Source organism: Cheilinus undulatus, linkage group 3 (genome assembly GCF_018320785.1).
Source record: "Cheilinus undulatus linkage group 3, ASM1832078v1, whole genome shotgun sequence".
Classification (NCBI taxonomy): Eukaryota; Metazoa; Chordata; class Actinopteri; order Labriformes; family Labridae; genus Cheilinus; species Cheilinus undulatus.
The window spans coordinates 50,496,585-50,509,811 of NC_054867.1; the positions used below are offsets into that span (position 1 = coordinate 50,496,585).

The 13,227-nt window shown below is 37.6% G+C and overlaps 1 protein-coding gene across 1 annotated transcript in view; it reads right to left on the minus strand.

The window, feature by feature from the left end:
* Positions 1–23: 23 nt before the first annotated feature.
* Positions 24–13,227, minus strand: part of ippk (inositol 1,3,4,5,6-pentakisphosphate 2-kinase) — a 35,662-nt gene continuing 22,458 nt past the window's right edge. The window contains exons 9-14 of the mRNA XM_041782658.1: positions 11,323–11,475; positions 8,663–8,783; positions 7,034–7,169; positions 6,828–6,930; positions 6,080–6,171; positions 24–3,852 (exon numbers count right to left, since the gene is read on the minus strand). Coding sequence (XP_041638592.1) covers positions 3,609–3,852; positions 6,080–6,171; positions 6,828–6,930; positions 7,034–7,169; positions 8,663–8,783; positions 11,323–11,475 — 849 coding nt within the window. The 3' untranslated portion in view covers positions 24–3,608. The remainder of the gene's footprint in view (positions 3,853–6,079; positions 6,172–6,827; positions 6,931–7,033; positions 7,170–8,662; positions 8,784–11,322; positions 11,476–13,227) is intronic.

The window sequence follows — 13,227 nt, forward strand, 5'->3', positions numbered from 1 at the left end:
CTGTTCAATATCTAAAAATGACATTTTGTAATGCTGTAGGCATCAAGATTTTAGGGACATACTCGACTCTAAATAAGGTGAAAGACATTCACACTTTGTTGTCAGCACACTTGGTTATGTGCCTTTTTCATTTTTTGTAATTTTCTCCCCTAAACCTCAGTTCATGCTGTGTAGTAATGTAGTTTCATATCATGGTGTTTTTGGTTTTGATTTTTTGTTAAAGGTATGATATGCAACTTTAAAGTACATGTCCATCCACTAGAGGTCCCTCGAAGCAAAACAGTCATCCTCCAGTGCACTGCTTCCTCTCCTCCTGACTTCCTCAAGTAGTGTTCACACTGACTGTGGCCATTTCTACAACTGATCTCCATTTGGACAGGCAGTCCCAAATTGATTTGGTATTTATTTCTTTGAAGTTGAATATTTATTTATGGGCCTTCTGCCTCTGTTTGTAGAGGAAAAGACAGCTTGTAGCGGAGGAAATCAGAGAGAGAAGATGGGGTTGACACTTTGGAGAAGGGCCACAGATCAGACCTGAATGTGGCCGCCAGCTTGGCTAAATCATCGACGCCTCTCTGAAGTATTTCAGACCAAAGTTGTTTTTATCCTCTATTTGAAAACTGTGCTACGACTTCTTAAATTGTGCTCATGCAGCAAAACTCCACCATGACGACTCTACTATCAGTGTCCCTTAAAGGCAGGGCTGCCTCTCTTCCCCCACATGGTGACAGGGCTCATGATTGAACAGTTAGGATTTCCCATGAAAGTTCCTGAAATTTGTCAGAACAAAACATAAACTTAAGCTGAAAGGCCTAACTCTTTAATATTTAGATATGGTATATATTTAGAATGTTGCATATTATACCTTTAAGAATGAGGTATATTCATGTAATATTGATGTTCTCCTTTTAAGTTTAAATTAATAAATTAAAAATTTGGGGGGGTTTGAAGAGAAGACACAAATCTCACTGTTTCAAAACCAACATGTTTTTGCATTTGGGTGAACCGATCCTTTAATTAGGAAAAAAAATGGGAAATATAAATTATTTGACCTTCAATATTGTTGCAAACTGCTCGATAGGAGAACATGTCCATTTCTTTCTGACAGCTGAACTGGAGTATAAAGTAACGCAGGGCTTTGATCGCTGTCAAACCTTCAGCTCAAACCTTCACAGAGGTTTTCCAAACAAACACCAATATTTAACTGTATTAGAGTTCTGAATTATTCAGCATGATGCACTGGACAGAAAACCTCCAGATGAGAACTCAAACATCCTGGGCCCAAGTGTTCAAAATGTTAAATCTGAATTTGATTTGAATTTGAAAGTCCTTTTTTTCCTAGATCAAGTATTACAGATCATTGTGTTTTTTCAGAGACTGACAGTTCCTGAAAATTTCATCAAAATCTGTCCATAACTTTTTGAGTTATGTTGCTAACAAACTAACAAACAAACAAACTAAAAAAAAAATCTGCCGATCACATAACCTCCTTGGCGGAGGTAATGAACATTTAAAGGAGATAAGGATGTTTTTTTACAACTCGTATTGTTTACATCCGTTACTATGTCACAGCAATTCATCTATTTACAGTGTGATAAAAATGTATTAAAATGTTGTGTATTCCAAGACCTTTTTATATTTTAACAAATGTTAATTCTACTTTATTTCTGTATTCCAGCCTGGATTCAGCCCTCTGCTGGGAAAAATCTGAGTTTAATGCCAGAATTTAATCAAAGTTCTCCAAATCCTATTCAAAAGTTTTGGACTCAAAGTGGAACCTTACAAAAACCATAGACTGTAAAGCAGTGGTTCTCAACTGATGGGTCTGGACCCAAAAGTGGTTCGCAGAGCCATTTTCAGTTATTAATCTGTGCATCAAGAAAAGAAACTGTGGCAGAAAGGCTATGATTTTGTTTTTACCCTATGCAGTCGCAGACATTCATTATTGTATTTTACTTAACTCAGTTTTACTGGCTTAATGAGTAAATTTTGGTTATTTAAATTAGGGATAGACGGATTATTAGCCTGGCCGATTATTGATGCTGTTATTTGGCATTTATCCAATTATTGGTATTTGTTTTTTTTGTTTTTTTTGACCAAACAAAAAAAAAAGATTAAAAAAAAAATTTAATAATTCATTAAAGTGTGCTACTCCACCAAGACATGACTTCCCCTCTGGCGTTGTTTTAAGTCAGCAGTCTCACTTAATGTTCCGCCCACAATACTTCCTGACTGGCTTGATGTTGCAAAACTACCAGCCAATCAGCACTGAGGCCTGGGTGGCACTGACACAGCATTACTTCTGGTTTCCTACAGTGTTGCTCTGTGCTGTTTCTCATCCCCAAAAAACAATATCATTTAACTCTTAGTTTCAGTCATGTTTTTTTTTTTCTAGCTGTAGATCAACAAACTTTTTCTTCAAAATGGTTAAATAATTTCTGAAATTATTTCTCTTTTAAGGTGGTGGTGGTGGGTCCTGAGGTAAGACCAGTTGAGAACTGCTGGTATAAAGTATTGAGAGATGTCTGAGTAACGTCACCATGTGGTTACTGTAGCATTCTTTTAAAGCCTATCTATGGTTTCTACATTGGAAATGCCTCAAACTAACTTTCAGTCAACCTATAAACAGACAGCAGTCATAGACCTCCTGACAAACAGCTACTACACGCTTGTTTTTAGTTGCATCAGCATAACTAGTAATTATGCATGACTTGTATCCTTCTTTATTCCTTCCTCTACAGCATGTGCCTATGGAGACGTGAACTAATCCAGTCAATATCATGTTTGAATCAGGATGTAAATATGCTTACTTCTACTGTAAAAACTGGCATTTTAACACAAGGTGTGTTTTTCTCTTTCACGGTGGGTTCATTTTAAACCACCAGAAGTTGTGGCTTAATAAAATCGAGGCTGGGTCGCCTGATCCTATTTAATTGCATCTTTTTGCCCCCAAAGTATCTGTTTTCAAGGTTTAATCCTTTCTGATATCTTTAATCCAATCATATTCCTTTTGAACAACTGGGCCCAGGATCAAAAATATTTGCAGTTATCACAGAGAGCGGCCATGTTTCTTCCCTCCTCTCTTTCTGAAGCTGTGGTAACTAGTGACTCCTTGGCTTCACCTCCTTCCAGACTTTACCTGAGGCCCTGACTAAATTCAGGAAATGACATCATGTGTACATCACAGCCCAACAATTCTCTCTTTTTTTCTTCTTTGTGCCTCTTAGCAGCCAAAATAACCACAAAAGATCTATGAGGAGGTGAATCCCACCTCTTGCCACCAGAGGGTAGAGCAGAGTGAGTTTTCTAATAAATACGATCACTCGTGTTGTTGGGATTCACTTCCTGACACAAAAACTCAAGAACCAGTAACAGAAAAACTAGAAATCGTTTAAGTCTGGTGATTTAGTAACGACTTCCTGGAGATGTTTATTTTGCTGATCAGCCTGAGCTGGAAGCTGTCAGCATGAGCGGAGTGAAGAGTAAGTGCTGTGATAAAGTTTTGGATAAACAGCTCTATTTTAACTTGATTTTAGACCTCTGCATCAACACGGCGTCCCTCCTCTCAGTTGAGGCTTCAGCGTTGCGTCTCTCAGTCCTCAGGGCGTTCACACAGGATGAAACAGCAGCGTGCAGTCCTCTCTCTCCGCAGCTGTGAAGATACCAGGGAGCTGTGACAGAGGGACTCTCAGTAAGGAACCTCCAGTCTTCAGGTAACAAGAGACGATCTTCTGGTCCAGGCGAAGCTGGCGAGGGATGCTGTCGAACGGCTTCGGGTCCAGATCCAAGATGGAGACGGAGTAGGAGAAAGCAGGAGGTCTGGAGGAGAGGAAGTCCCTGAGATGTCTCTGACTGCAGGAGGAGGAAAGTGGCACCTCAGTCAACAAGACTAGAATTCTTGATGGATCAGTTTATGCCAGCTGCAATTGAATCTGGCTCCATCTAGTGGCTATGATCAATTACTACCACAAATATGCATGACAAAAAAAGAAAAGCAGCAAATCCACCCATTTGAATCAGAGTATATTTAGTATTTTTTAAGAACTATACTCTATTTGTTAAATCAGAAAGCCTACCCAAGGTTGGGAAGCCAAATTTGCCTGAAGTTAAGACAAAGTAACAATTTCTATTAATTGGTAGATCTGGTTTACAATGTGTGAGTCTGCCTCCTTTTACAAGCACATTCAATCATGCAGGACAAGACAGGGGTAAAGGGTAACCCTTGGTGAATCAAGATTTAAAAAAAAAAAAAAAAAAGGTCAGACTAAACAACAAAAAAAAGAAAACCTATACCAACCAATCCATGGGGGAAAAAGATAAAAATGTGCAACAGAAAGTAAGATAAAACATGTAGTGATCAATAAAGAGTCAATAGGTAACAGAATTGCATCATTAGAGTTATATTGCTGTGATTTATTGATTCTTGTTGATCATTCATTTTGTACAGCTTGGTTTTACAGGCTGTTTCTTTGTACCTATGTCCAAACAGGAAAAGCTGAAATTGGCAATGTAACAGGTGGGAGTTATCGCCTATCAGTGTGTCCTGACAGCATGCCAGCGAAAGACATCTGCAGCTCCACACTGCTTCCTTTAAATATCTCATTCTCTGCCCTGTAATTTTCCGTTTCCCCCTTGTAAAATTATTAATTCTGGTGCTTTCATTTTGAATGTGGAGAAATGAAGTGTGGTGCTTTGTACTGACAGGCCTTTGACGGCAACGTGACGCAGTTTTGCCTCAGTCATGACAAAAGTCAGAGTGAAACATTTTAGATATGCATATGGAAATTATTTTGACTCTTTGTACAACAAGCAAACAAGCTCCTCAAGTGAGGAGAGTGAAAGAAATGCTACTGTTAGTTGCTGCTGGTTCCTTGTTATTTACATCTTTCCTTGCTCACACGAGCCACAGAGGGGAAAATAGAACGGGAAAACAATACGCTGCATCAGTTGTTGGCTGTCAGGATTCTACTATAGGACTACATTTAGGACAGGCTGGAAGCTTCCATCATGTTTAATCTTGTATTGCCAACTGATAGAACATTTTTGTAGAGACCTTCTCAAACATACCGGGGAATAGAGCAAGCCTACTGGACTACACGAGTTGTAACTTCATGTTATGAGGAAAAATGTATTTAACTGTGTTCATATCTTAGCTGTCAGCATGTGTCTCATTTTGTTTAAGTGTCTTAATTATTTTATTGTAATCACTGCAAAGAGTTTTATGAATGTTGAACTTGACTGCTATTTCCTCTTGATGATGTTTTTGTCTTATTGTTGTCTGTACCTCAGCACCATTATAAATGAGGGTTCCCCCTCAATGTGTTTTCCGAGGATTTAAATAAATAAAAATGAATGAAATGAATGTATTAATTAATAACCCTTCTCCAAACCCTCTATGAGTAGTCTGTTGTTAGGCAGACACAAAAATCATATCTGATCCATCCCATATTCTCCATTCTGAGTTTCAGCTTTTACAATCAGGAGGAAGATTCAGAGTCCCTCAAACCAGACTGTACCGATACAAACATTAATTTGTGACCATGTCCATAAAATTTCTAAATATTTAATAACAGGTGATGTAAGATGTGCAATATGCCAGTATGTCACTGCTGCCATGTTTTTATTTATCTTTTTGTTAGATGGAATTGCTGCTGCCATGAGATGTAATGGTATGTGTTTTGTACAATTGCCATTTATGTATTTATTGATTTTGTGACTGCTGGACAGAGTCCAGGACCAATTTCCCGACAAGGTCATTAACCTTATCTTATCTTATCTTATCTTAATAATGGCTAGTTTAAACTTGTCATGTGCTGAGAGTTGTGGAGTTGGATTGGTAGAAGGTTGTCAAATGGATGAAATTAAAAAATGCAGACTTCAGACAAATAAAATTGATATTGTGGTGGATGAAAAAGAAAATGTGTTAAAAATCTTTCGCCTTCAGCCTTGAAACTTGATTTCTTTGCAGAAACATTCACAGTTTTCTGTAATCTCAGGTTATCTGTGAATGACAGACTTAAATTTCCTTAACATCACATTTTCATACTCTGAATCTAAGCTCCAAGAGCTTAACTCTCACCTTTCATCATCCTCCTCTTCCTCACTGCTGGGCACCAAGGCAACCATGACGGAGCAGTCCTTGGCTGTCATGGAGACGCGATACTGATGTACCTGAAGTCAAAACACACAAATTAGACCTACTGCGATCTCAGAACGCAGTTATAATCTATTGACACCTTCTACTGAGACTTCCTACTGTATGCAGCATTTACATCTGCTACATAAGGTCATTTTTGGTCCATTCATTCCTTCAAGTAGCTGCTGTTGATCTGTTTCTAGTGAGTCACAGGTCAACAGTAGACAGAAGGTCACAGAGACTTTACTCAGGCTGATTTCAGCTGTATGAGCCAGAGAAAGAAACCTATTTTTACAAGATTTACTTGTTTGATTTGTAAATGAATCACCGCGGCTACCACTTATCTTCAGACGCATGTTAAGGATCATCATTCCTTAATCTTTGTCTTTTCCCCCCAGAAATCTTCTCTATCCCTCCTTCATCAGCCGAAATTGTCAAACTTTTAGGATATACTTGACAGCATTCTTCTCTGAGACTCATACTTGTCCACTCCTTAAGCGTTGCATCTCGGTTTTATTTAGCAGCACATTTTTTCTTACAGTGACTCAGGTTGTACTTTTCCAGCAGACAGTCAGCTGACAGGAAGAAATGTTCCCGTAGGAAAACTGAACCATCACATGGAGAGCATGATGTGAGTTTCCAGCTCTTTACGTGACTGTTTTTACAGGAAAAAGTTTCATGTCAGACTGACCTTGGCAACAGCGTACTCCACGGAGCCGTCATCCTCGTTTGGACATTTCTGCAGTTTCTCCAGGAACGCCTCGTTGTACGGCCCATCTATCTGGAGTCGAGTCCTAACACAGACAAGATCATGAAGTGATTTCAGACCAGTGACCCATAACAAATAAGCAATAAATGAAATTATGCACACAGACATGGTTTACTACTGTGTGTTACCTTTCTTTGGGGAACTCCTGCAGGTGCTGCTCCACACGGCGGTACAGAGGATGAAGACCTTCGATGTCCAACGTGTCCAACATCTGAGTCTGAAGGATCCTGTATAAAACACTGTCGCTGGGTAAACCTTGAGAGCCTGAATACAGACGGAGACATAGAAAGGGGTTTATCAGGTCAGGAATTTGCTTCATTTTGTTTTCAGTTTCACACTTTTACATAACCAGAGTCAGATGTCGTGGGCAAGTTGTTTTTGTGTTCAAACAAACAACACAATCACTTCTTCCAAATCACAAAAATTTCTGGAGGCTGCTGCACAAGACAAACCTCTGTAAGAGAGCAGACAGAGCAGATCTGTCAGACTGAACTACAGTCACACCAGAGAGATGTAGGAGTTCTTTCTCTGTTGAAATCAATGGGAGTTATTTTGTGTCTGTCTCTTGGTGAAGAGGAGGAAGTTCAGCAGTAAGAAAAGTTAAAATTTTAAGTGAATTTAAAAAGTCTAGGATGATTTGTTATGGTTGTGTCTGCAAATTTTACTAATACTTTTATCATCATTACAGATATGGATGGCCTGCCTGGCTGCAACTTTCACAACTGTCTATAATAGCCTTACATCTGTTTTAAATAATATGGTGAATCTAAGAGCTACTCTGCTTCAGCTGTTTAAGTTATAGATATCAACATAGATTAGGGATGCATGATATGATCAGCATGATAACGGTATTAGCAGATATTAGCTTAAAAAGTGAATTATCAATATCAGCAGATATGAATTTTTTGGCAATATTTACAACCAATATTTTGGCTGTAAAAATCTATGCCCGCCATAAAAAAATGTATCTGTACATATGGCCAGTTAAAGGATTTAGGCTGGACCAGCAGACCTGCATCAGCTCAAGTCCTTTTCTTCATTAATCATTATTCCTTATACTTTAAAGTCTGTTGAGGACAGAGATTTGTTCATCCTAAAACTTTGTGTGTTTCACAGACTGAAGCTCTAACTCCTTATCCTTAACTACATTTAGGTATCGGCTAAAATGAATTTGTAAAAGTCAACTTGACATCAGCAAAAATCCAACATCATGCATCCCTAACATAGATAATTCTTTCTGAATGAGTCCTTGGATCTTTTCCTCTATTAGGATCTTGTCTAATAAAGGAGATAGTTTTTTAAAGCTTCAGCAATTTTCTGTTATCATCATTCACTATAAAAGCAGATTATGTAACATTTAAAAAACAGAAGTATAATAAATACTGAATTCCTGAACGTTTGGTCAACATACTGCTGTTACTTAGTATTTAGTTTTGTTGCCAATACTTAAATTCAAGTTTTAATGTCTACATTTTTTTAAATTATGATTGTCATTTTTCATTTAAAATAATAAAAAAGCCTACTGCTGTTATATATTTAGTTTCTATAAGAAGAAAACAGAAGATAATCACATTTAAAAAAAGGAATGGGATTGTTTCTTTAAGACTTAAAGTTCAAATTCATTAACTATCATGTAATTTTTTTTATATAAAATTAACTACTTTGTTGTGAGCTTTCAGAGTTAAAATAATGTTTAATGTCTATTTCAGTAAAATGACTGACTCTAAATTAATGTCACTAAACCAGCAGGTTCTGACCGTGGCGAATCCTCTCCTTGCTAAAATGACTTGCTTCACAGAAGCTCCGCCCCTCTCCTCGTCTGTCAGTCACCATCCCTCCGTCTCCTCCTCCTCCACTTAGCAGGGCATTTACCAGGACCTACACCATAAGAAACAAGTTTCAGTTAAAGAATCCAGATTCATATTTTACCTCCACATCAGTGAAAACATGGTCATACACAGGGCAATTCAAAAACAGCAGCTAGAAGACAGGTTTTAATTGAATAGACTTTTTATTTGCATTAAGTGAGCAAAGATCCATTTTCTCAGACTTTCATATCAAATCAGTAACTGCAGAAAAACAACAACTATGGATATATATATATATATATATATATATATATATATATATATATATATATATATATATATATATATATATATATACATATACATATATATACATATACACACATATATATATACACATATATATATATATACACATATAGATATACACATATATATATACATACATATATATATACATACATATATATATATACATACATACATATATATATATATATATATATATATATATATACACACACACACAGTTGAAACCAGAAGTTTACATACCCTATATAAAAAGGCACATAAACTTTTTTTTTCTTACTGTCTAACATTAAATTAGATTAAACTTTTCTTGTTTTTGGTCGATTAGGATTACCAAAATTATTTCTATTTGCTAAATGCCAGAATAATGAGAAAAGGATTTTTTTAGATAATTTTATTACTTTCTTCAAAGTCAGAAGTTTACATACACTAAGATTACTATGCCTTTAAACAATTTGGCAAAGCCCAGATGATGATGTCATGTCTTTGGAAGCCTCTGATAGGTTTACTGACAACATTTGAGTTAACAAGAGGCACAACTGTGCATGTATTTTAAGGCACACCTGAAACACACTGCTTCTTTGTGTAACATCTTGGGAAAATCAAAAGAAATCAGCCAAGATATCAGGAAGAGAATTGTGGACTTGCACAAGTCTGGTTCATCCTTGGGTGCAATTTCTAGATGCCTGAAGGTGCCACGTTTATCTGTTCAAACAATTATACGCAAGTATAAACACCATGGGAATGTCCAGCCATCATATCGCTCAGGAAGGAGACGGGTTCTGTGTCCCAGAGATGAACATGCTTTGGTCTGAAAAGTGCATCTCAACCCAAGAACAAAAGCCAAAGACCTTGTGAAGATGCTGGCTGAAGCTGGTAAGAGTGTGTCATTATCAACAGTCAAACGAGTCCTGTACCGACATGGGCTGAAAGGCCACTCTCCCAGGAAGAAGCCATTACTCCAAAAGAAACATGAAAAAGCCAGATTACAGTTTGCAAATGCACACAGGAACAAAGACCTTAATTTTTGGAGACATGTTCTGTGGTCTTTGGAGAAAAAAGGGGGAAGCTTGCAAGCCTGAGAACACCATTCCAACTGTGAAACATGGGGGTGGCAGCGTCATGTTGTGGTGTTGTTTTGCTGCATGAGGGACTGGTGCACTTCACAAAAAAGATGGCATCATGAGGAAAGAACATTATGAGGAAATACTGAAGCAACATCTCAAGACATCAACCAGGAAGTTAAAGCTTGGGCGCAAATGGGTTTTCCAAATGGACAATGACCCTAAGCATACTGCCAAACTGGTTACAAAGTGGCTTAAGGATAACAAAGTCAATGTTTTGGAGTGGCCATCACAAAGCCCTGATCTCAATCCCATTGAAAATTTATGGGCAGAGCTGAAAAGGCATGTGCGAGCAAGGCAGCCTACAAACTTGGCTCAGTTACACCAGTTCTGCCAGGAGGAATGGGCCAAAATTCCTGCAAACTATTGTGAGAAGCTTGTAGAAGCATATCCAAAATGTTTGACCCAAGTCATACAGTTTAAAGGCAATGCTACCAAATACTAATGAAATGTATGTAAACTTCTGACTCTCAAGAAAATAATAAAAAAAATGTCTAAAAAATGATCTCTCTCATTATTGTGGCATTTAGCAAATAGAAATAATTTTGGTAATCCTAATTGACCAAAAACAGGAAAAGGTTCATTTGATTTAATGTCAGACGGTGAGAAAAAAGTTTATGTGCCTTTTTATATAGTTTATGTAAACTTCTGGTTTCAACTGTATATACATATTTTAAACATGGATGTTTATTAGTCAAACAGGAGTTGAGTGATAATTTATTTCTTCAGATTTTATTTCACAAACAAGGCTCCTCGGCCATCTAGAAGTATCTCAGTTATAATTTAGATTTCGTGAATATCCCCTAGCCTCAAGTCAAACACTGTCTGCTGTCCTTACAGCCTCTTGAATCTAGTGTTTCTAAAATCAGAGACAATCTGAGGGTTGTTCTTTCTTCAGATAGATTAAAACACTTAAATCAACATGAGTTCAGGTTTGACAGAAAGATATCTGATGTGTATTTTTACATTATAGTTTGGCCCAAGTCCCATCTGTGAACATAAGGGAGGCAGGGTTTATGACCTATGGTATATTTCCCCATATCAGGAGGAGGGGCTCTAATATTTTGGTTTCTTTCTCTCTCGTACTTTATGCTGCAAACTAACACTGTGCAGCAGCTCTTAAATGAGCAGTTTCACATCCCAAAACAATAATGTATATGTACTAGACAGCCTTACCTGGATGAAGTCATTGAGGACGGCTTTGTTGGTCATGTGACTGTTGATTCTGTTGTTTCCGTAGAGAAAGTACGGTCTGAGGTGATGCAGTAGAGAGTTCAGGTCCATGGAGTCATCGCTGCCCTCCTTACTGCTGTAAATACACTGACCGCCCTGAAACACAGAACACAACAGTTTTCATCTAAAAAATAGGATCACCTGTTCGCAATAAACATCTGAGAAGGCTATTAAGTTTTACTTTGAATCAAAACACTCACTGTGACCACCTGATTAACAACTTTGGTTTCAAGTGGGAGACTTGGGCTTAGTCAGTCACATAAATGTTGTCTATTAGAGCTGTCACAATACCAGATATAACTCTTGTACAAAAACATATAACAGGGATGCACGTTTGATACTACACATTAAAAACAGTCCAAGGCACCTACTTAAATAATATCTTGGTTTTAAATGACAAAAATATCCAAGCAAATTTCTGAATAGTCTAAATTGCTGAAAAAATATGCTAGCTAAGTTTTTGTCTAAATAGAAAGCTCTCTTTCTCTCCTCCTTGCAGTAGCCTTTGGTTAAAAAATGACCAAAGATCTTAAGATTTTTGCTATAACTTCAGTACTTTTTCAGGCCATGTATCATTGTGATTATGGAGAGTGTACCTTTAAAACACATGGCATGGAAATGTTTTGTATCAAAGTACTGACCACTTTGACTACCTTACTCCTCATGTTTATATGTACTTATATAATATTATAATGTGAGCCCTGTGAAGTGCCTGTTTACATTTTTACTCAGATTATTATGCTAATCCCTCTGTCACAGGGTGCTCTAGGTTTTCTGTTAAGCTCTGGATCTCATCTATCCATATTTTAATGAAACATGCTTTGAATATCAAGTGATGCTTTTCCACTATGCGGAACCAGCTCAGTTCTATTCAGTTTTATTTGTTTGGGGTTTTTTTTACTTTCAAAAAGTAATCTTACCGGGTACTAGTTTTGTATTTTTGTCTTTTGAGAGGGTCATTACTAGGGTGCCATGAGTGGAAGTCTAATATGAGAATCAAACCCCTCTGGATCATAAACTCTCCTGTACTTTACAGTATTTTTTCTCGCTACTTGCAGTCGTCTCTGAAACAAAACTCGTCTCCTTGCTGTCACAAAAAGCAGCAGACCAAAAGCCAGGTACACAATCACCTCAATGTCCGTTGATTTTGTGCTTGACATCTCTACAGTTTTACACCACTAGACCTGACGGCCCCTCCTACGTTGAGGACCTGCTGGGGGGGGGGGGGGGCTGTGTAGGTCAACTGGAAGAGCAGCCATCCATATACAGAGGCTAATGTACTCAAAGTGCTGGTCCAGTGATCGAATCCCAATCCTTGTGCTGTTTGGTATGTCTTCACCCACTCTCCTTCCCCATATTTCCTCTCTCTCCCTCTCTCTCCCTCTCTCTCTCTCTCTCTCTCTCTCTCCAGCTGTCTATCCAATAAAAGCAAACCGTCCCAAAAAAATAACCTTTAAAAAAAAAAAAAAAAAAAAAAAGACTGAAGGTTGATCTGGTTGCTTTAGCAGTCATATTTTGTCTGTATTAAAGAGATTTAGGGATGTTTTAGCAAATGGATAATACTCTTTATGGACATATTTTCAAATCTAGGAATAATAGTGTTGTTGTTAAATCCACAGTTATTCAGCATTATGTAACTGTTACGTCGCAGCCTGTGAAAATGCCATTATCTGATAACTGTCGTAAATAACGGGCTGCTGAGGTTTAACCTGACAGACAGAGCTGCATATAAATGTTCTCCAAAGACTGAGAGTGACAACCTGTGACAGACTGAATGTACCGCTAATCTAAAAATAGCTGAATGAACTGAGCGGCATGTGAAAAGTGATATAACATCTTAGAAAAAAG